Below are 24,121 nucleotides of genomic sequence, written 5' to 3' on the forward strand. Positions count from 1 at the left end.
AGAAGGCACCTTAGAATGCACATCCAATTCTTTCTCAGGTTCAGAGCAGCTAAATGATTTGTCCAGGGACAAACCAGTGACAAAGGTGAGAATGGACTCTTGATCCTCTAGTCCCAAATTCAGGGCTCCTGGTACTATAAAAGCACAATGAAACCTGGAGGCAAGGCTCTTCCTACCAATTTCCCATTTTTCCATCTGGTAGAATAGACAGTTCCATTGCTCCAAGAGCTCAGAAAATGTTAAGAGATCGGGGAGGCAACCAATTCAAATCTAGGAACCAAAGGAATGAGGAGTATAACACTGGAAAAAACACAGGACAGATTCAAGTCTCAGTCCCCACACATGGCAATGTGGACCAATCACTTCACTAATAATCTTTCTTCTTCTAAAAGATGTCTACTACTTACTGCGGACCCTCCCAAGAGCCAACATCTTATCTTTTCATGCTTATACTACCCACCTCACAGAGCTATTGTAAAGAAAGCCACAAATAAGTGGGTTTTGGGGGAAGATGCATTTGGGCTTCAATGGAAGCACTGGTTCATATCAGAATGTAGCTATATAATCTTAGGAAAATCACAAGTTCTCCAAGTTCTAGTCTCCTCATTTGCAAAATGGGTATAATTTCTGTACTACCCACTTCAGGATTGCTATTAGGAAAACACCGTTAAAATCCTAAAGTTTTAAATAGACAGGTCGCACAGTGGATAGACCACTGGGTCAGGGGTTGAGAAGATTTGAGTTTGATCTGGAATCAGACACTTAATAGCTGTGTGATCTTGGGAAAGGCACATAATTTCTGCTTACTTTAGTTGCCTCATCTATAAAATAGAGATCATAATAGCAACTTCCTCTGAGAGTTAATAACTGTAAAGTGCTTAGCCTGGTATCTGGCATATAATAATTGTTATATAAATGTTAGCTGTTGTTATCATACAAATGAAATTTATTATTTTTTAAGGTCCCCTTTAACTCTGATAACCAATGTTCTCAAGTTTTTCAAATTCAAGCATGTTTACAAAGACTTCTTTCCAGTTCTAATATTCTAGGTCCTTTTGTGATAGTACAAATTTTATAAACTTTTTAGTAAAATCAATCAAGTTGCAAAGTAGTCATTTCTAATAGGTTGTTCCCCCCAATCTCCTAGTAAATAGGAACCTCCTGTGTTGAGATCCCTAAGACAGAAAAAACCCAGAGGGGCAGTTTGACTTCTTTACTATCACTACTAAGGCAAAGCAAAGACAAGGAAACAAGAATTTATTAAGTATTTGTCATGTATTAGGCACTAGGCTAAACTCTGGGGATACAAATAAATATAAGCAAAGAGACTGTCCTTGCCCTCAGAGAGCTTACAATCTAATGGGAGAAGACAACTTGTAAAAGGAAGCTAGAAAGGTGGATAAGTGAAAGTACTTGGCACAGGTATATAATGTTTGTTTGGAAGTCAAAAACAAAGCCAGGAAGGAAATGGAGGTTGGCCAGGCTGGGATCATCCCCAAACAGAGGCCTCAGGAGGAACTCACCAATGGGGTATTTACAGGGTAAGGCACCCTCAATGCTGGGGGAAGATTTCAGAGTAAAGATTGAATCTGAGGCAATATGTTGGTAAGGGAAAGAAAGATTTCTTCTCTACTCCTAAAAGTAAATATTAAGAGGAACCCTCCCCCCTCCCCCCAATGCCCCCGACTTCCCACTTCCCATTAGTGGATTCATAAGAAACCTGGGACTTTTGGGTTCTCATTTTCCTAATCTATATCTTCCTTCAATTGACCCAAACTTGCACAGTGATTGCTCCAACCTTAAGAAAAGTAATTTATTTTCTAAGATCAGTTCTTTGCTTCCTTTATCTTTGGACAAAGAGATAAACACCACATCCCATTTATAGAGATCTACCTTTAATAAACTGCCATTTAACGAGAGAAAACTAGCATGAGTTGAATTGATGGTGCATAACTGATAAACTGCTTTTCATTACAAGGAAAACAGGTAAAGAATCAATATCACAGTCAAAATGTAACATTTTTCTCGGCACTGAAGAATACTATACAGGGGTCTTGTAAATGCAGAATGACTATTTGGCACAAATCCTGATACTCCCACCCAGAAAGTGATGCCAGTGTCAGACTGCTTCCCCTTAGGGATATAGGGGAGCACTCTGGAAGAAATAGAAGTGCAACATTTAAACTGACCCATCATTTTGTTTTCTTTCACCAAAAAAGGACCTTAGTTTCCACGTTCTTCCAAATAAGTATAAAAACTGTACAGCAGCACCCCACACCCTGAAAGAAACAGTATTCCCAGATACCTTTGGAAATTTAGACTAAACCTTTCCTGATCTACAAACTATACCCCAATTCTTAAAAACAAAAATTTGGGATTTCAAAGTAGAAGTCAGAGGAAATTGAGTTTTTGGCTGAAACTCTCTTAGTAAAAAGTTCATTCTCAATCAGCAGCCACTTCCTTTACCATCCTGATGTAATTCAAAGAGGATTTGACAAAACCTAGTTTTTTGTTAATATCTCTTTATCAACTGAATCATGGGATTTATCACAACACAGAATTTTATGAAGAATTGGAAGGATTTAGCACAGGAAGGAATCTTAGAAATTATGTTGTCCAAATTCCTTATGCTTAAAGATGAGGAACTGAGACCTAAAGTTAAGGACTTTCCCAAGGTCTCCAGGTATTAAGCAGAGCCAAGGTTCAAAATTAAGCCCCCTGATTACAAGCCCAGTGAAGAGAATCTTCTATAATAAAGATTCTCTTTATTACACTCAGCGCCCTCCTTTCTCACACATCTTGCACATCATCTTTTCCTATTGTATCCTCCTCAGATACTGGATAAAGTTTCGGCCACATCTGTGCTCTACCCTGGAAGTATCCAACAGAGTTCAATTCCCCACGCCAATGATGCTCTCAGCTGCCTCTATAATCTCTGGCATGAAACAGAGCTGAGCTAATTTCTAACTGAGAGGTTATACCTGACATTCCTAATGGCTATACTGTGAAGGGAAAATGGTTGTATCCAATAGGAGTCTGGTGAGGTTAGACAAATAACTTTTCAAAGCATTCCCTCACTTTAGGGAAAAATACTGCTAGGAATGGCCACTTAGAATTTTATTTGATGTGTGGACTGTAGAATGAGGTCAAGAATCAGGAATCATCAAGCAGATAAATACTGCAGACAGATGGAACTCAAGGTATAGATAGTTCAATGGAGAGAGAGAAGTTCAAGGAAGTGACCACAGAAACTGTTTGGAAATGTACAATGCATACTAATTGACCTAAGAACAAGAAGAATATCAGTGACAAGTCCAAAGCAATAATGCATTTAATTCTAAAATAGGTGATGATCTAATATTCCTTATCTCCAAAGGGAACCAAAAACAAAGGAAGGAAAGGAAAACCTTAGTGCTTCAGAGTTTCATAGAAACATATATATATATTTAAAATTTTTAACTATAAGCAATTTCAAACAAGCAATTAGAAAACAAATTCTATACACTGTTTCCTTATATAGATCATAGAAAATATTTTTTAAAAGACTGTGTAGATGTGCTGGTAATGACAATGATATGGCTTGACCCTAACCAACAGTATTAAAAAAGAACAGTGGAGGGCCTGCTGAAAGAAGTCTAGCCATATATTTTCTCCAGGGATCTGTCAACCTTCCATTGTAAGAAGCTCAAGATTTTCTCCTCTTTCCTCTGCTTGCTTTGGTCCGCTTCCGACTGCCTGGTCGTATGGAAAGTTGTTTTTTAAAGTCCACCAGGCAATCCTTGGCTTCCGAAATAGAAACAAAAGACTTGATGGGAGAGTCATTCAAGTTTAAAGAGCTCTGGTCTCCTTTGCTACCATCTGCCTTCTCCATCTCTGAGGCAACACATCTGATGAGAAAGGGAAAATGAACAAAAGTTCAAAGGGGTCCAAAGAATTCCCAGTTTATTTGACCAATTTTATGGTCAACCAAGTTTGAGAAATCCTTTTTGGCTGTGCTAACTACTCTAAGGTTTAGGATACATGCTCACAAGACTTGATAATTAAATTAACTTGCCTCTTCAGAAGTTATTTGAAGTTATTTGTCATAGTTTACCTCTGAATACACACAGCAGTTCCAAATGCACATATTTACAGGAAAAATTTGAGTCCCCTCTCCACTAAAGAAAAGGGCTCCAAGAATGGGTATTGATGCCACAGCAGAATAGCACCTGGTACCTGCCCACCTAGGAAGCCCATTGTCTTGCATTTTTCATACAGTTCTCTCTGCCTGAAATACCCTCAACTTCCCTTTCTTCCCCTAATCAATTTCTTTCTATCCTTTAAATAACAATTCAAATGCCACCTCCTTCTTAAAGCTTTAACTCTCAATTAATACCTTCTCTTTCAGTGACATTGAAGAGCACTTTACTTGCGATTCTCTAATGTAGTTATTTAACACTGTATATTAGTTACACCTGTTTCTCTCTCATTCTCTTCCTAGAATATAAGCTCCATGAGAGGCTAATAAGCTTTTTATCTCTAAGCTTTACATCTCTCCCAATAACTAGCACAAGGCTTTGCGTAATCAAATTCAACAGATATTGCCTCCAGGGATCCACTATATAAATCTCAGCCTCCAGGTCTCTTAAAACTTCTTTTGACTCAAATTCTCAAGTCTTTCTAAGAAATCTCAGACTACATTTCAGTCTTGTCCACCTTGATATAATACTTCTTTTGCTTGGACTCTGCACTCTGTACCAGACACAATTTGGCCACAGAGACATGCTCAGCTGTACGATGCTTTCCATATTACCAAGTTATATAATAAAACAGATATCATATCAAATAAACTGGTCTGTATTTCCCAGGTTCTTAAAGAACTAAAGCAGTCCTGAATTCACCTGAAAGCTTCTCCTTCTGATGACTCTGTCTTCTTATCAGCATCTGTCATAAGAGAAAAAAGAGAGAACTTGGCTTTTCATCTCACTTTGCTTTAGATCACATAATGTCAAATACTCTATACTTCTTCAAAAAGGTGGCAGTATTCTGACTTCAGATTTGTTGGGTGGGGACCACAAATGAGATGAATCATCCCAAAGGAACTGGGTGATTCAGTAAATATTGATCTTTGATCAGAAGTTTCTTGCTCGGATGAATACAGAGAGGCTTGGAGAGACATATAAACTGATGCTAAGTGAAAGGAGCAGAACCAGGAGATCATTATAGACTTCAACAACAATACTGTATGAGGATGTATTCTGATAGAAGTGGTTATCTTTGACAAAGAGAAGATCTAGCTCAGTTCCAATTGATCAATGATGGACAGAAGCAGCTACACCTAGAGAAGGAACACTGGGAAATGAGTGTAGGCTGTTTGTATTTTTGTTTTTCTTCCCAGGTTATTTTTACCTTCTGAAGCCAATTCTCCCTGTGCAATAAGAGAACTGTTCGGTTCTGCACACATATATTATATCTAGGATATACTGTAACATATTTAACATGTATAAGACTGCTTGCCATCTGGGGGAGGGGGTGAAGGAAGGGAAGGGAAAAGTCGAAATAGAAGTGAGTACAAGGGATAATGTTGTAAAAAAAAATTACCCAGGCATATGTTCTGTCAATAAAAAGTTACAATTTTAAAAAAAGTTTCTTGCTCACCTATATCTACTAAATGAGAAAACTTTTTACTCAGATCTAATGAACTCTAGTTCTGACCTAATGTCTAACTGTATCATACATAAATTGAAAACAAGGAATTAGGAGAATCAATCAAAAATGTCTGAAATTTTCCCCACAAGTTTCTGCAAAACAACAAAAAATCCTTCCCATGCATTTCAGAAAGGCACTTAAGTTTACAAGGTTTCATTGGCTCTACTAAAGAGCTGGAAATGAAACAGTGGTAAAGAAGACAGAACTGCCTTCCTTAAGGGTAATAAGGATTTAAAACAGGAAAGAACTCAAAGATCCAGTCCAAACCATCATTTCATAGAAGAAACTAGATAAGCAACACAAATGGAATCCATACTCAAGAATTCTGAATCAGTTCTCTTTCCTCTACACTACACTAACTTGGAATGATTCTACAGGGTTAAATGACTGAGCCAAATTGTCACCTAAATAACACTGAAGAATGGGCAGGGAAGTTCTACCTGGTATTCTTTATAAGAAAACATTTTGGATTTCTGAGTCTAAGTGGTTCTATGCTCACCTGCAGACTTAGATTCAGATTGCTCCAACAAGTTGAGGAGTCGACCTCCATTTCTATTCCCTTCCTGGAATAGAGAGACAGAAGAATCACATTCTTGCAGAATAAGTCACTCTGTTACTCAATTCCTAAAATATAACTGTTACCTTGGATCACACTTTTCTATACAGGTGAAAAAACCTTTAGTACAATTCCAGAAACATTATTTTACTTTCTAGCAAATGGGGAATATACAGATAAGAAGGGCAAACAATGAGTTGTAAGTGATGACAAATATGAAATATTCAAAGAAATATAAAGTGATGAATTGTGAAGAAAGCAGGTTTTAAAAAGTTTAAAAATAGAAAGTATATTCAAAGGGTCAATCTATGAACTAACTATAATTATATACAAAGCATTACACAAAAATAATACCATGAACAATGTTGCTACTACCCCAAAGTTAAAAGCACATAATTGTTTTCCTTTTAAAAATATGTATGGTATTGCATATACTCTAGCTAACACTGTTGGGCCATTTTAATTAGCAATTTTTCAGAAGTATATTTTATGGTTTGAGTTTTTGTTTTACATTTTTCAATTCTGTTAAAAACAAAATATGTCAATTAAAAAATAAGAAAAAAGAAGGCAAGTAACAGGTGAGACAAAAACTGTATTTCCCAAGGATAGAGACCCTATTCACACTGGTAATCATCTGATAGTCATAATCAATCATTAGCGAAAAGTTTCTCCTGAATGAGCCCAATGTGACTATCTCAAAGACCACAGGTCTGTAGTGTACTTGAGAAGGTTAAAATACTAAGTAACTTAAGTCTCAGGTAGTAAATGCATATTGTGAAGTCAAAAGAACTAACCAGCCCGAAGGAATAAAAATTCTCCTTTAGACCTTGACATACAATTGGCTGTATATCACACTTTCAGGCAGTGACTTTCTTAAATGGTCTTTCTACCTTCCATGCTAAATTGATTCCTACATTTTGCTCTCTTCTCTGAGCTGGCATAGTCAATTAGAATTCAGAACTAAGAAAAGGTGTTTCATTTAATCTTTAATCAAGGTTTCCTGCATACTCTCCCCACTAAAGACTCAGCCATCTGTGATAACCAAACTAGTTATCTCTGTGCTTTGCAGGTATTCCAACTATTCTGCTTATTTCATAGCTCTAACATAGATTCAAGAATACAAACAAATCCCAAGACAAAATACAATATAGCCTTAATCCAGAATTGTACACCGGGAAATGAATGGTTAAATAAGTCCAGCCTTGTCCAACCCACTACTCACCCTTGTGTTCCTCTGCCTCACCCTTTTCCCTCCAGAACTAGAAGGCTGCCCGTTGCCTCTTTCCAGTTGGCTTCTTTGGTCATCTGCAGCCATCCGAAGGCACAAGTCTACATGACTCGGATACTCTTTGAAAGGAACTAGGGACTTGCAGAGATAACATTTCTCCCTCCTATCCAGCCAGGAGAAAAGAAAAGAGGTTTTAGTATTCTCTTGTGCCTCTGAGCTCTTGGCTATGTCTCGAATGGTGTTTTTACTTTTCCAAGTTATTCCACAGAGAAGACAAAGTCTAGCAATGCAGATTTGCTCAGCGGGATCACCAATAAAACTAACCCTATGCCAATCAAAAGGACTGAGTGATTAGCGGTTTTCCCTGACTGTTCCTCTGTATCCTGCTGCTGCAGCAGTGGGATGGTAATGAAATCAGCTCTTCTAACTATCTCAAACAATGCTGATTGCTCTTCAGACACAAAACATTCTGTCAAACTCTGCTGAAATTAAGTGTTATGGTTTTTTTCCAAAGGAGAGTTAAATTTTTGATAGAAAAAAAAGAGTAAGTACATTAAATCAAGATGACATTTTACTAGGGGTGGATGTACTCTTCTGATTAGTAAATCAACTCTATGTGGATTACTTCATTTTACAACCTACATCATTAACTAACAAGTTCCCCCAAACTCCTGGTTCTGATGGAGAAGTCTATATAATCTTAACACTTCCATATGTGTTTCTTTTTGTCTGACTCAATCACCTGCAGCTTCCAAAGTAGTTAGGACTAGAGAATGAGAAGAAAACTAAGTCCATAAAATAATCTAAGCAGGGAATCAAAGAGTAAGACAGTATACATTAAGAGCATCATATTAAAGATAAAGGAATGAGGGTCTTGTTTCCCTGGAAATCAGGGGAAAGACAACATTCACAATGCAGGAAAATTCTATGGTGCCAAATATTATTCCAAATAAAGCCTCTCTTGGACATAATATCCTGAGTTTTTCTTCCTGGCCACTTGTGTTTAATAATCATAAGAGACTGACATACTGTAAAGAAATATATATTACTAAGAAGGTTTGCAGACTCCCTTCTAGGGATGCACTTTAAAAAGGAAAAATACTCAATTGCCTAACCAGTGAACAGTGCCTTGTTCTTTTGAGGCCATTAAAAAATATTTGTTAAACGAATGGAGAGGATACAAGTTTGGTTTTGCCTAAAGTAAAGAATGGACTAGATGACCTCTCAAAGTTCCTTCTGGTCCTAAGATTTGTATCTCGATGCTAAATATTTCTGCCTTTTAATTTAATCATTCTAATTTAACATTAGGGGTATCTCAACTATTTTCATGGAAGGGCAATTGTAAATAGCCTTTTCTTTAGATGCTTCTGGCCCATTCCATTTCACTGCATAACCTTCTCCAATCTAGCTCTCAACTACAAAACAGGAAAATAGCCCACATTTTTCTGAGAGCTACATGAAGCTCCACAATGCAATGTGAACTCCAAGCAAATGGGAACCTAAAAATGGTATGGGAGTGAAGTGGCTATTTTTTTTTCTAATTCTGATTTTTTGGTCTTTTCCCAAGTTTGGAGAAAGTGCAAGGGGTCACCTATACTGACGCAATTTAGGATGAAGAAAAAGAAATTCGGATAATCCAAATAATGCAGTGACTGACATGCTAGAGAAGCACAGTTAGAAATAGAAACTAGTCTCTTCATTCAGGATAAGCTATTATATAGGAAACAAGAGTGCCAAGAATGAAGCATACCTACTTACTTGTCAATGTCTAGGGATGGCTGGATATCTCTCCCATTGTCATTTTTACTCTTGGCCTGTTTCCTTTTCCGAGTCAACACTTCCAAAAGAAAAGAAACTTGTTAAGATTGCAGGAGGTTTTGCTCCATTTCCTGCAGTGCTATGGTGTTTCACTGAATGCTTTACAAGATGCCTAGGACAGAATCTGAAGGACACTGTATAACTGGGGCCTTGTCCAAATCCATTCTCTACAGAAAAACAGCATGTGTAAAGCAAGCCACTGTTCCATTGCGTAGAGTATAGCATCTGTACCATATACACTGAGGTGACTCTGAAATCCCATGAAGTAATCTTCCTCCTATCAATTTAGGATGTATGAATAGTCAAACCAATCCACTCAAGGGGCCATGCTGATATTTCTAGTTCCTCTACAAAATATCTTTTTGAGGCAGATTTAGCCAGGAAAAATAAACACTGGTGTTAACTTAAAGCACTTAAAAGTTAACTCCTTTCTCCTCTTCCCTGCTCCTATGACACTGAGGTGTTGTGATATAAGCTAATTAATAATGATAGTACTTATAACTTTTTCTTCATGACAGCCCTTCAGATATCTGAAAAAAGCTCTGTCAATCTTTCTTTCCAGTTCCTGCATTTGCTGCTCCCGTGATGTAGTTTTAAGATCTTTTAACCATCCCAGTATTCCTACTTGAGAAATAGTCCAATAATTCAGAGTTCTTCTTATAACATTGTGGCTAAAATCAAATGTAATGTCCTAGATGTGACCTTAGCAGTGTAGAATACTATTAGATAATTATCTTCCTTGACTTGGGCATCAGGCGCTATTGATTTATTTATATCACATCGAGCTATGTCGTTTTCATAATGTATTTGAGCACATGGTTTTGTTTTGTTTTGTTTTAACTTAAATGGAACATTTTATATTTGCCAATGTGAAGTTTCAATTTGTTAGTTTGGGTCCAAAATTCCAGTCTGTTAAAATAATTTAGGATTTTAATTCTGTCTACTAACATTACCTACTCCTTGTTAGCATCCAAAACACAACAGAAATACACAATGAATGAAAGCAATTGCAGTATAATCTTAGTGATGTTTTATATCTGAAAAACAGCATAAACAAAAGAACATACACAACCAAAAAAAAAAGGCAAGCTGGTTTTGTGAAAGAAGTAAAGGACAACACTGTTACACTGATTATACATGAAATATTAAAAGAAAACCACAAAGGCTTCAAGTGAGTTGGGCATAGCAAGCATATAAATGCTAATTAACATGAATTATTTATTTTTGAAAAAAATGGAAGGAAAAGCACAGAAATTCAGAGGTTATCTGATCAAATACACTTTTCAATGGGGACCCTCTTCACAAAATTCTTGACAAGTGTCCAACCTGTGTGAAGATATCCAATAATAGGGTCTCACCACCTTCTAAGACAGCTCATTCTACTTTTAGACAATAAGAATTACTTTAAAGTACTTTTCTTTATATTGACTTCAAGTCTGCCTCTTCATACCATTACCACCTGAATACTTCTGCCATTTGGACTGAAGAAGAAAGAAAAAATGTGAAGTAGCTACTGAAGAAAATCTCTTATGTTTTTATCCAAGTAATAATATATACAAAGATAAAGCCTTGAACAGGCCAAGGCCAGAAATAAAGCCTACTAGATATAACTAAAAACTTTATCTCAGGCTGACAAGGATCCATTCATCAACTTATTTTGGGCACCAATTAGCTTCAAATACCTCTAAACTGTATTAACTTCTGACTCATATTTTACCATCCTAGCCACACGGTTAATATTAAGACTGTCAAATAAATGTTTAGTAGAAATTAATTCATTGAAATTACATATTGTGCAGGTGCCAAGCATTCAAAAACTTTTCTATCTTCAACTAGAAGCATTAAAGAAATATTCAAGAACCAATTTACAGGAAGATTTGAAAGAACTCAGTATTTGCCAAATGGACTAAGTGAATAACGCCAGATATTAAGATAGTAAAATTCTTGCTCAAATTTAACTGCTACTCGTGTCTCTTAAAGATACCATCACAAGTAAGAAGCAGAGGCTAGAAAAAGTCAGTGGTGTTTAAGGAAACAAGGGTCTCCCTATTTGTAGATGCCATTCAGAACATCATGATGTAGGCTCTGGTATAGAAGGAAGTACAGACAAAATCAGTCGGGATTGGAGCATATAGAAACAGCTGATTATGATTAAGGTCCTATTGCCAGGCTGACTGAATTGTTTTGCCTGGATAGAAACAGGAAAGCCATGGTAGTGACTGCTGCTAATTATCACTCTTGGGCCAATCCTGCTGCCTCACAATCTTTCGCTTGCAGAGGAGCTCTTTCCCAGGCAGCCGATACTTCTGGCAACAATCATACACTTCATAGCACTTGGATCAAATTTCTTAGCTTCCAGCCTAAATCTAATCCTTTCTACTCCTAGCAATTTTGTTCCTGTTTTACAGGGATAGAACACCTTTTTCTCTTGGACACTGTATATATCTCTTTCTGTACATAGACACAATGTTTCCAAATTCTACCTATCTTTCAAGATCCAACTAAAGTTCCATAACTTCTATATGAAACTTACTCCTACCATTCCAACTTATATTTATATAGCTCTCAGGATGTTAAATAGAGTAACAGTTCTGAATTCAGAAGTCTTGGGTTCAAATCCCCATCTGTAACATTTACTACAAGATGACTTTTGAGGTTCCTTCCAACCCTAAACCTATAATTTTGTTTTTTTCTGAATTCTGATCTCAATTTAGCACTTGTTAGTTTCTCATTCACGTCTATTAATTATGTCTCCTTATCTGTTCTGTAGTGACCTTGGAAGGTAGGGAACAAATACAATATTTATCTGTATCCATTATAGTATTTTTTAAATTGTAGACCATATAGAAGAGATTAAATAAAGACCTATTGATCTTTACATATATGGCAAGCAAATGTTCAAGAAATAGCAAGAGAATGGATGGGGAAAAAAATGACAAAAGGTTACTAGTTGATAATATTTTAATATTAACTTCAACTTATGTAGTAGACCATGCTGGGGGAACATATCTAGATTTCCCATGGAACTCCACTGTTTTACTATGATATATACTAATATAAATCCCTTCACAAAAACAAGCATTATGAATCAGCTTATAGGTAGACATCTGAATTTTCATCTGGGAAAAAAAGATCCCTATATGGTCTTATCAGCCATTAGTTTGGTGAGCCAAGGGGACAAAACATTGGAACTTTTGTTGCCTTATTTCAGAGTTTGACCAACAAGACAAGAGGAAGAGAAGCAAAAGGGAGAAGAGGATGGCAATGTGAGCAAAGCAGTTTACCTCAAAGGACATTTATATTTCATAAAGATAAACAAGCCTTTGAAGCTTTGCTTTTGGGAAATCTTGCCAACAGCAGCCCAATTTTCCCTGAAAACCTTACCCAGTGGCCTGACACTCTGGAAAGCTTCCTAATCTATTGCAAGGACTTAATCTGACCTTGAAGACAAGTGCTCAGAAATTAGCACCTAACACACCAAATTTGTGCTGGGCGTCAATTTTAAAAAACAGATGTAATCTAGGTTTTAGCATGTAACTAAATAAAGATATTTATACAGGTCACAAGTATAATAGGTGACTTAAGCAAACTAGAAAATCTGTTCATACTCTTAACAAAGCAGTAGCTTAGCATTTAACTCTTATCCCCAATCCTCAAGATAAAATCAATAAGTGAATTATAGGGTTGAATAACAAAGATACAGAACTATAACAACTTTAGGAGCATCATCCATTATTCTAATTTGTAGCATCACAGGATAATAACTTTTGAGCTTGAAGAGACCTAAGAGGTGATCTAATTCAATCTCTTTATTTTATAGATAAGGAAACTGAGGCCCAAACATAGGAAGTTACTTGTCAAGGTCACAGAGGTTGTATGTGGTAGATCCAGGATTTGAACTCAAGTCCTAGACATCTTAATCCAACACGTTTTTCTGATCCAAACTTTCTACAAAGGGAAATATTTGGAATAACTAAGATTCAATTTTTTTTCCTCTTCATGATATATTAAATATGACTGCAGCCCCTTTAAATAAAAGTGAATATAAAACAAATGGTGACATTCACATAGGTTTGTCACATAGTTTTTTCCAAATTTGCAGCTAAAACTATGAAAGGGAAGATATTTGGGTTAATGGGAAAAGACTGGAAAGACATGAATACACAACAAATCTTGTGAAAATGATATAGGAATGGATAGCAGATTATCATTATCTTAAACTACATCAACAAAATACATTATCCAAAAAGTAATAAATGATAATGGTCCCAATCTCCTCTGCCTTGGGCAGATCAAATCCACAACACCCCATCCAGCTTTAAGTGTCACATTTTATTTAGTAAGAACATTGACAAACTGGAACCCAAGTAGGAAACTTAAGAGAATAATGTAAATAAATGCATAAGATATAAGAACAATGAAAAGAACTAAGGATGTTTAGCCTAGAGAAGAAAAAAATTTAGGAGGCATATTAGTACTTGTCTTTAAGAATTTAACTGAGAGCTCCAATGGTCTTGCGATCAAAAGAACCATCTACACCTAGAGAGAGGACTGTGGGAACTGAATGTGGTTCACAATATAGTATTCTCACTCTTTTTGTTGTTGTTTGCTTGCATTTTGTTTTCTTCATCATTTTCTTTTCTGGTTTGATTTGATTTTTCTTATACAGCAAGAGAATTATATAAATATGTGTGCATATATTGGGTTTAACATATGCTGGACTACTTGCCATCTAAGGGAGAGAGGTGGGAGAAGGAGGGGAAAACTGGAATACAAGGTTTTGAAAAATAAAAAAGCTTTAATTTAAAAAAAATAATAACTTAACTAAGAAGGCAAAGACAGATTTCTCATCTGTAAAATGAGAGATCTGGCCCAAGATGATTTCTGAAGTCTATTCTACTCTTAGTTGTATGACCTTATCTATAAAGATACAGGCTGGCTTATTTTGTTTGGTCCCAAAGACAGAACTAAGAGCAATGGTTAGAAGTTTTAGAAAGGCAGATTTTGCCTCTAGAAAAGCAAAATAATCTTGTGTCCTAAATGAGCTACTTTAGAGAGAGTGAATTCATAGATGGGGTCTCTTGTGGAAGTATAGGTAAGACTAGATGTCTTCTAAAGTTCCTTCTAATCTGAGTTTCTATAAATGTTTCCTAGTTTTGGACTCAAAAGATCATTGTCAACTTAAATGTTTTCAAATACTAATCTACAGAAAGTCCCAGAAAGGAATTCTTTCTGCCTTTTTAGTGCAGAGTTACAGATTCTTCCACTTTTGCTACCACTTAAAGTCTTAGCTATACTAGTACTCCTCCAGAGAAATCTGAATTTCTAACACACAAAAAAGGATACTTTTGTCAGTACTCCAGAAAGAATAAATAAACCAAAGGACAAAATAGACATAAGAGCTCTCTCTCAAGCCTGTTTCTGAGTTTTACTAATAGTACACTTTTGGAAGAAAGAGTTTATATAGGTTTTTCATGATCAACACAGTTTAAAGTTTTTTTGGGTTTTTTTGAGGGTGGGATAGGAGGATTTGCATAGGAACAAAAAAGGCAACTTTTGGTCCTATTCAAACTGTAGGGATAATTTAGGATTCTGAAATAAACCAGATTCTCCGTTGATGGACATGAATGTCCTACTCTTCAACTTAATTCTGATGTTCCTGAAGGTAGCCTTGCTAATACAAGTTTTAGCAAGGTATTAGTAATTCTTATTGCAAGGACAAATGTGAACACTAAGAAATACTTAACATCCTCTTGAGGTCTATGTAGAAATGAGTGTACTAGATCTAAAATGGGAAAAATACAACTAAATCTAAAAGTCCCAGGTAACTAAGTATAAGTAATCTTTGTTTAATCAGTTTGAAATGCCATTCACAAGGGTGAGCACAAACAACCAGGTACATTGGAAAAGGAACTCAATGAGAAGGAAACGTATCTCACACCAATAATTCAGCCTCAGCAAAGGCAATGTGAGGCACTGGGATTCCAATCTTAGCTGACTTGGTGGCTAAAAACCATAGCCTGTCATAGGAACCTCCATGTCATGTCTGGACAGGCAATCCAAACTGAGCCTGTCCCCACTCCCCTCACCTCAACCTCCTGAAGAACCTTGAACCCTTTTAGTTCCAGGCTTCAGACACTTCTTAGGCTAGTCACTTAACCCCCATTGCTTTAGAAAAAAAGAAAAAAAAAAGACTTAGTTCCAAGTACCACCTTCTATACAAGGTCCTTCCTGATTCCCCAAGATTCCAAAGTTCTCCTTCCCAAAACCACTTTATATTCATTTCATATATATTCTACATATGTGTATGCACACATATGATGGGTACCTCATTAGAATGTAAATCCTTGAAGATAGGGATTGTCTCATTTCTGCCTTTGCCCAGTGCATATAATTGTGCCAGAGATGTACTATTAAATGCTGGTTAGGTAGTTGACTAATTGACTGTGCATGCAACTACTTCCAACCTGGAGCCTTAAAAGGATCTCCACAATTCAAGGTCATAGCAACTCACCCCACTGAGTATGACCAAGACTGACAAACAATTTTAAAAAATAAGAAGCAACAACTACATGAAAGGTACTATGATGAATACTGACGATAGAAAGACAAAAGCAAAGAAACCTTATCTTCAAGGAATTAGAGCTCTACTAAAAGACATTCTATTTTTAAAATCGCTTCCAGCTTATGATCTTTGGTCACTTTCAGTGCCTGAAATACTATCTTATATTGGCTAAAGTCCCTTTCAGAAGGGAAACAAAATGTCTGTTACCAACTTGTAAATTCTTTCTGTATGTGTGAAATATAATAAGCAGTCACATATTTTACATACACCTAATAAGCAGCAGTTGCTTATTATTATCCTAATTTTATGATGAGAAAACAGATTAAAAGAGGTCTATCTTGCTTAGGCTCACACAGCTAATTAAGTGTTGGTGGCAAAGTTAGAACACAAGTCTAAATGACTTCCAGAAAATTGAAGCATTTCTTTTATTTTTTGAAGGGGGCTCACACATACACACACACACACACACACACACATATGTACATACATATATACACACAGTTGTACAAGATAGTAACTAATTGCATGCACACACAGGATTAATCAGAGAAAAAATAACTTAATCCTTAGGAATTGGCAGATCAAAGAATAAAGCATGGAAAAATAGCAAATTTCATCAGAGAAAACAAGAAGACAATAAAACCAAACTTTTAGGATGCAGTCAAATTGTCTGGAGAAATTTTTTTTCTCTCTCTAAACAGTTTCACCAACAAAAAAAGTAAAAGAACAGATCAGTAAATTTGGCATGGAATTTTTAAAAAGCCAAACTTTTAAGACTTATTTAAAAGCTAAAAAAAGAAATTTTGAAAAATCAGAGAGAAATCAAAAACTGAAAGCAAAAAAAAAAAAGAAAAAAGAAAAAAAAAAGAACTGATAAACAAGCATTATTATTATTTGACAGGGTTAGAAATGACAGCTACAATAATAAAACAAAAAAATGGAGGTGAATTAGCAAAGACAAAGAGGAAATAAAAGATCACTCTGTAGATGATATAATGATCTACACATAGATTATCTCAAAAATCCCAATGCAGTCTTAAAACTACTAAAGTTTGGGAACACACTATTTTAGTTCATCTGATATTCACAATATCCATGTAAAGCAGCTGCTTTTTATTATCCTAATTACAGATGAAAAAATAGAGGCCACAAGAAGTTAAGTGAATTACTCAGGCTCACAAGGTTAGTTAAGTGCTGGAGGCAAATTTAGAATACAAATCTTAATATGCTCCTGAAGGGCGTTTATTCTGGATATAGCTAATGTGGTAATTTGTTTTGTTTGGCGATACCTATTTGTAACAGTTTTGTTTCTGTTGCTTTCTCAATATGTGGAACACATATTGATAGATAGAAGGGAAAGAATTTGGAATCAAAAATAATGTTGAGTGGGGGAAAAAAACCAACTCTATTCATCCTTATTCCAAGTCTAGCACTTTTATTCAATATACTACAACTTAAAAGCTCTATGTTAAATTAACCCAGAAAAATCATCAGCCTTCCTCTATATTGCTAACAAAATCCAGCATGAAGCCAAATTCCATTAAAAACAGCCAAGGAATATATAAAATATTATAAAACCTAAACACCAAGACAAACACACCACCTTAATGAATATAATTGTAAAATGCCTTAAAAAAAAAAAAGCTAAGTAATCGGTAAAATATTAATTCCTCATGATTAAGATAAGCCAATATAAATAAAAATACTATATAAATTATTTTATTTATTCGGTGTCATCCAGTGAAAGCGCCAAGAGATTATTTTCAAAAGCTAAAAATAATAGCAACCAAATTCATTTAGAAGAAAAAAAGGGTAATAATGGGGAAAAAAAGAACTATATTATCACTATATTATAAAGCAATAACCATCAAAACAATTTGGTATTGGTTAAAAAATGAAGAGTTCAATCAATGGCACAGATCAGGTACAATCAATATAAAGAGCAAACAATAACAACATTCAATAAACTCAAACTAATGGGGTAATGATTCTATATTCAGCAAAAACTACTGGAAATTGGAAAACAGTCGACAAAAACTGGGCACAGAACACTTTCACATTTTAAAAGATTTGAGATATAAGAACAGCAAGAAAGAAAATATGTTACAATCATAGATAAGAAAGCAGTTCATGATCAAAAAGATCATAAATGATCATAAAAAAGAAAGTCATTTTGATTACATAAAACTAAAATTTTTTTTTACAAAAACACTTTCAAGTCAGTTAAAATTAGAAGAGAAATAGAAAATTGAAAAAAAAATCAGGCAGGCAAAGTTTTTCTCATAAAGGTCCTATTTCCAATATCTATAAGGATCAGATTCAAATACATAAGAATAAGAGCCATTCCCCAAATAGTCATAGGAAAAAAATTGTTCCAAACCACTAAAAAAATAGAAAAATGCAAATTAACACAACTGAAGTTCCATCTCACACTATCAGAGTGGCAAAAATAGCAAAGGAAAATGATGATAAATACTGAAAACATATGTTGGTATACTGCTGGAATTATGAACTGGACCAGCTATCCTGAAAAGTAATTGGAACTAAACCCCCAAAGTCACAAATCTACATACATATTTTGACCTAGCAATACTACTATTGGTCTTATACCCCCAGAAAATAAATAAATAAGGCTAATCATGGTACAATAGGATTGTAATGGAATGAAAGAAATAGCAAAAGAGATAGTTTCAGAAAATCTTAGGTAGTCTAAACTTAAGTATAATGAAAAAGGCAGAATTAGAAGAAAAGAAATGGAATGATGATGAATCATGATACCTGTACCTCCTGACAGAGTGGGTGAAAAAAACATTCTGGACCTATATTGCTTGTTTGTTACAAGGATTATAATTAACTTATTTTCCTCCCACAGAGAGAGACCACAAGAAAAAGGGACATTTAAGCATTTTTTTAATGTGCAAAAAAGAACAGAAGGTCAAAAAGAATCCACAAATAAGCAGGATGGTTTTGAAAGTGACATGCTGAATTTATCATATAATTTTTTTGAAAAGTAAATTGTAAGTAATTGAAACCAGTGGTTCCACCTTTGGGAATTTTTTCCCATTTTACTTTGTACAAGGAATGTTTATATTTGTGAAATTCAGGGAAAGGGGGTGGAAAAAAGGAAGGAAAAAATCATCAAAAACTGAATAATAGAAGAGGACATGTGATCATGATAGAATTTCTAAGAGTTCTAGAATAGGTAGACTTGGACATATTAAGACATGGAGTCTCTCTCTGCAATGCTTCATCCATTTTATTACCTTACTTTTGATGTATCAATCTTCACGACTCATTCAATCCCAAATTTTTAAAGAGGTGGTCAAGGATATGTTTATAAAGAAACTGAATATTACCCCTCCTTCTTCTAGCCCACTGTAATCTAGATGAACAGGTTTTCTCTCTTCCCTATTCCCCATTTCTCTTCATCTCAAAACCCTTGATTTCAACCCTTCTACTCTTATCCTGTTTCATAAAGTGAGCCTTCTAGTGAAAGCCAAGCCCTCTTTACCTGTGTCCTCTACCCCCATTCTCTCCCATCTCCTTCAACAAACTGAATCCTTAATTATTCCCCCCATGCTTAATAATCAATCTCTCCATAGCTACTCCATATCCTTTCTTATAAGTCCAAGTCTACCCATTCTATAAAAATTTCCACTGTATCCTACTATTCCCTCAGCCTATCTTTCCTTCATTTCTCAAAACTCTTAGAAAAAAACTTATTTATACTTACTAGCCTCTAATTCTTCTCCCACTCCTTAATCCTTTACAATTAGACCTCTAACTTAATTATTAAATTGTATTTCTAAGTCACTAATTTTTTCTTATGATGGTCTTCCTCACATCCCCATCTTCCTTTCTGTCCAACCCAGCACTCATCCTTCTAGATCTCTCTGCAACATCTGACAACTGCCCCTCTTCTTTATTTTCTTTAGGTTTTTGTTACATCACTCTCTTTAAGTTCTATCCCCAGCTATTTAACCACTTCTTTTCAGCTGGTTCATCTTTACCATGCTCTATAAATGTATGTAAACTCTTGGGACTATGTCCTAGACCCTCCCTTCTTTTCTCTTCTCTTTTTATTTCTGAAGGTATTTTATTAGCTCCCATAGGTTTAATTATCTTGCAGATAACTCACATCTATGTATCTAGTTCTAGTTTCTGCTCCAAGTTTTAATCAAGCATCAATCACTAATTCCCGAGGTAATCAGAAATTTCAAAATGGTTTTACAGAAACACCAAATCCAATATGCACAAAAGAAAATTCACTATTTTTCCTCCAAAGCCCATTCTTCTTCTTCCAGTCTTAGCTATTTCTGTCAAAAGGCAACACACTACCATGCTTCCAATCCTGCAGGGCCATAACCTTAGCATTGTTTTCAATTTCTCACTCTCTCATTCTGCAAAGTCAATCAGTTGCTAAATATTGCAACCTCAACAATATCTCTTTCCATCAACCACTTATTCTAGTTTTTTTCTTGGACTGTTAAAAAGGATCTTATAATTGGCCTTTCTGCCTCTAATTTCTCCCCATTCCAGTGCATCCTCAACACAGATACTAAAGAGATTTTAAGTACAAATCTGACCATGTTTCTTTCCTAATTTAATAAGCTTTAGTCTTCTTGTCTTTAAGATAAAATATAAATGTTTGTGTTTGTTTTAAAGCCCTCTACAACCTAGCCCCAATCTATCTTTCCAGGATCACTGCACATTACTCCTTTTCAAGGGCACATATAAAAGGCCTTTACTTTGTTCTTTGTAAAGTACAGTCTAGCTCCCTGGAGGGCCGCAGGGTCAGCCAGAGTCAGGATAAATAAAATTCCTTGGTCTTTAAAGGGGAGAAGTGAAGGAGGCAGACAAGCAAAATCCTGGATCCTGGAGTCTAGAGTCACCAGCTTCTCTTCTCCTCATCCCGCAGACAAGTGACTCTGGCCTCTGTCCCTCTGCCCTCCAATCCTTGCCTACAATTATCTTAACATCAAACATTTAGCAAGCACTGAACAGTGAGAAGAGCCATTTATCCAAACATATACTAATAGAGTCATTGTCTCACATCGAATAGGTTATTAGTTTTAAGTGCTCAGTTGTCTGATTCAAGTATACCTTTTTAGAGTTTCAGACCTCTACAATTCTTACATAGGCTCTGATACATTTTATTCTTTCTGCTTTTGTACTGACTGTCCCTCATGCCTGGAATGTACTCCCTCCTATTCTCTGCCTCTTATCTTCTCTTCCTTCAAGAGACAGCTTAAGTACCACCTTCTACATGAAATCTTTCCAGTTTCTTCCATGATATTTCCCTAACTACTATTTTGTAAAAATATGCTTACATGTGTACTCTTAAGTTACTCTAATAAAAATGTAGTATACAGCATAGAGCCATATCTAGCATAGAGCAGGAACTTAATAATGCATGCTAATTGTTTGAAATATAAAGCACTGTCCATTATGAAGAGGTCTAAGACCAACAAATTATTTCACTAAGATAGTTTATATTCAAATGCCAGCAATAGTAACAAAAAAGAATAGAATTAAATGAACAAAGATAGGTAAAGAGGGTAAAAACTAACCCTATTTGCTGACAATGCGATGGTTTATTTAAAAAAAAATAACCCAGGGAATCAGCAAAGATACTCAAAACAATTAATGGCTTCAGCAAAGATACAGGCTGTAAAATAAATCTTCAAAAATCAATAGCATTTCTACATAATAACACAAGAAGCAATAATAGAAAGGAAAATCTTATTCCATTAAGTAAGAATTCATACAATATCTTGAGATCACGTCTATATTCAGGGGTCAAATTAAGTTATAGCATTCTTGAAAATGTCTACCACAGACATTAACCATCTTCCTAATAATATAGATATTGTCCCAGGAATGCCTGTTTTTTTTCTCTCTCATCTCTCTTTAGGAATAAGGAATCTGATTCAAAGATGATATGTCTTCAAAAATATGTTCTGAGCTGCTTCAGTTAAAAAAAAAAAGCATCCCTTAGTGGCTAAACCTGTGATGAGAAGCTTCTGAACATTTAGCTAAGGTAATCCTTGGCTGACAGTATACAAGATATTACTATTACATGCACATACAATGCTAGGTGCTAAGAACTTTTTTCCCCCAAATATATAATGAAGCAGCTCTCTGCTTCAATATCATTTCTCCAACCCAGTACAAACTAGGTTGGGTCTGAAGCACCATAATTAATTTTCAATCATCCCTCAAAATAAACACATATTAATATTCTCCTACTCACTATAATAAAGAAAAAAGAAATGAGACCCAAGACCAACACGGAAGCCACCTGCACACACATAAGTACCACCTCTTCTCTAGTTAAATAAATTGTCAAAAGATGGAAGAAGCCTTGAAAATAATTTTGTTGAAATGACCCTCTTGTCTCACTTTATAGCAGTGAAAATTAAGTCTCAACTTGCCCAAGATTACAGAGCTAGTGGCAGAACTGGGATTCAAATCCAGATCTCCTGATTGCTAGTATAATTGTTCCTCCCGTTATGTGGCCTTTATACTGATAGTTACCAAGTAAGTAACTGAGCTTAGGAGGTTCTGCTAGACTTACAAAGCCTTTAAGAATTCCAAAGTTTACTCTCACAGTATAATAAATATCCACTCCCTGAATAATACTTGTGGTACTTAGTTCAAAAGTCTTTTCTTGAGGATTGAATAAAATAATTTAGATTAAGACCTTAAGGATTACAATAATAAAATTGAAAACTTCCTGAGAATATAATGCATGTGTTATTGATATATGCAAATCATATACAATTTTATATGAGCTTATTTCATAGAGCTGGTTGGAATTCCAGTAAAATTATAATGCAGATCATAAGTAATACTATGAACCATAATTTCTTAAAATATTCCAGACACCTGAATAAAAAATGTGACTAGATAGCACTGTGAGAGAACTCCTCCAAAATGAATGCTTAGTATATATTCCTTCAACACATAATACTTTCAGTATTAACTTAAGTGTTAATCAGATCTATTTTTTTCTATTAAACTGAGCTTTAAAAGCACACCTGGCAGAAGAAACCTGTTAAAAGAAATCTTGAGGACTGGCTACCTTTAGCAACAAGTCAGAATGGGAAGGTCACCAGCTGGCATGTCAGCAGTATGATAAAGTCAAAGGTAGTAAGAAAAAGATAATAGAATCTAAGATTCTGATGGAGTCAAAGTCAAATAGAAAATCATTCCAAAAATTATGTACCTCATCTACTAATGCATTCTGGTAAATTTTACATGATAAAATGCTTTAGTAACTCACAGAAAAGTATGTAAAAAAACCCTAAACAGCACAAGGGAGAAAAAAGATTACACCTGAACTATTATCAGAGGTCACAGTTCATCTAAAACATGTCTGGGATAGGTACTAATCCTTAATTCTAACACTTTCTGAAAGTTCTTCAAACTGCAAAAAGTCTTTGAGTTTTTAAGCACCACAATAACTATCAAAGAATTATTTCATCATGAAATACCAAAAAATAGCTATAAGAATATTCTGTGTTCAGTCCTCAAGCATCTCTGGGAAAGTAGTTGTAGTAGTACTTCAAAAGTTTATTCTAAGAGATGTTTATAAAGCCTTTATAAGCCTTAAAGTGTTATAAAAGTATCAGTTCTTATTATTGTTAATTACCATCAAGTCCTCTGAAGTCCATCATCTATTTTACCATGCAGAGGTAGCACCTGCATTTCTTATTTAAAATGCTATATGATTTGAGTGTCCAGATCTTTTCTTGTCTTTTCCCGCTGTAGACTGCTTGGGATCTTTGGCTTTCATTTGTTACAAACACTCCCAATAAATCTGGAGTTCTTTCCAAATGTCCCTAAGATACTGTCTGGAATATAGCATGAAGCAGTCTTTTCTGATCTTTTGCTGCTCCTCCCCACTATTAATGGCAAAGGATTTTTCTAATTTCTTATTGCAACTGTTCTTCTTGTATTTTGCCCATCTTTCTCTACATCAGTTCTCATCACAGATTTCTCTTACACAGTTGCCAATATTATTCATAGTAGATAAGGTTTTTTGTAACATCATCTTCACTTCTGCCTCAACACTGGAGGCTGTGTTAGTTTTCTACTTGGGAGAAAATAAGGGGCTTGCTACCACCCCAGGGTTCCAGACTCAATCTAGGAAGCAGACTATTAGAGGGATCTTAATCTTTCTAAATAGAAGTACTTTTCTATGATTTACTCAATAAATTGCTGATCTTGGCATTTAAGGTCCTACAAAATGTCTCAAACCTAC

General features: G+C 35.3%; 1 protein-coding gene across 3 annotated transcripts in view; it reads right to left on the reverse strand.

Moving 5' to 3' along the window:
• Positions 1-1,240: 1,240 nt before the first annotated feature.
• UIMC1 (ubiquitin interaction motif containing 1) overlaps positions 1,241-24,121 on the reverse strand; it is a 137,705-nt gene continuing 114,824 nt past the window's right edge. For 2 of the 3 annotated variants that reach the window (XM_051979009.1, XM_051979008.1), the window contains exons 10-14: positions 9,231-9,309; positions 7,467-7,635; positions 6,188-6,251; positions 4,881-4,923; positions 1,241-3,887 (exon numbers count right to left, since the gene is read on the reverse strand). In XM_051979009.1, coding sequence (XP_051834969.1) covers positions 3,686-3,887; positions 4,881-4,923; positions 6,188-6,251; positions 7,467-7,635; positions 9,231-9,309 — 557 coding nt within the window. In that variant the 3' untranslated portion in view covers positions 1,241-3,685. Of the gene's footprint in view, positions 3,888-4,880; positions 4,924-6,187; positions 6,252-7,466; positions 7,636-9,222; positions 9,310-24,121 lie in introns of those variants that run through there. The other variant, XM_051979011.1, reaches the window with a different exon arrangement.

Source organism: Antechinus flavipes, chromosome 2, assembly GCF_016432865.1.
Source record: "Antechinus flavipes isolate AdamAnt ecotype Samford, QLD, Australia chromosome 2, AdamAnt_v2, whole genome shotgun sequence".
In the NCBI taxonomy this organism is placed as follows: Eukaryota; Metazoa; Chordata; class Mammalia; order Dasyuromorphia; family Dasyuridae; genus Antechinus; species Antechinus flavipes.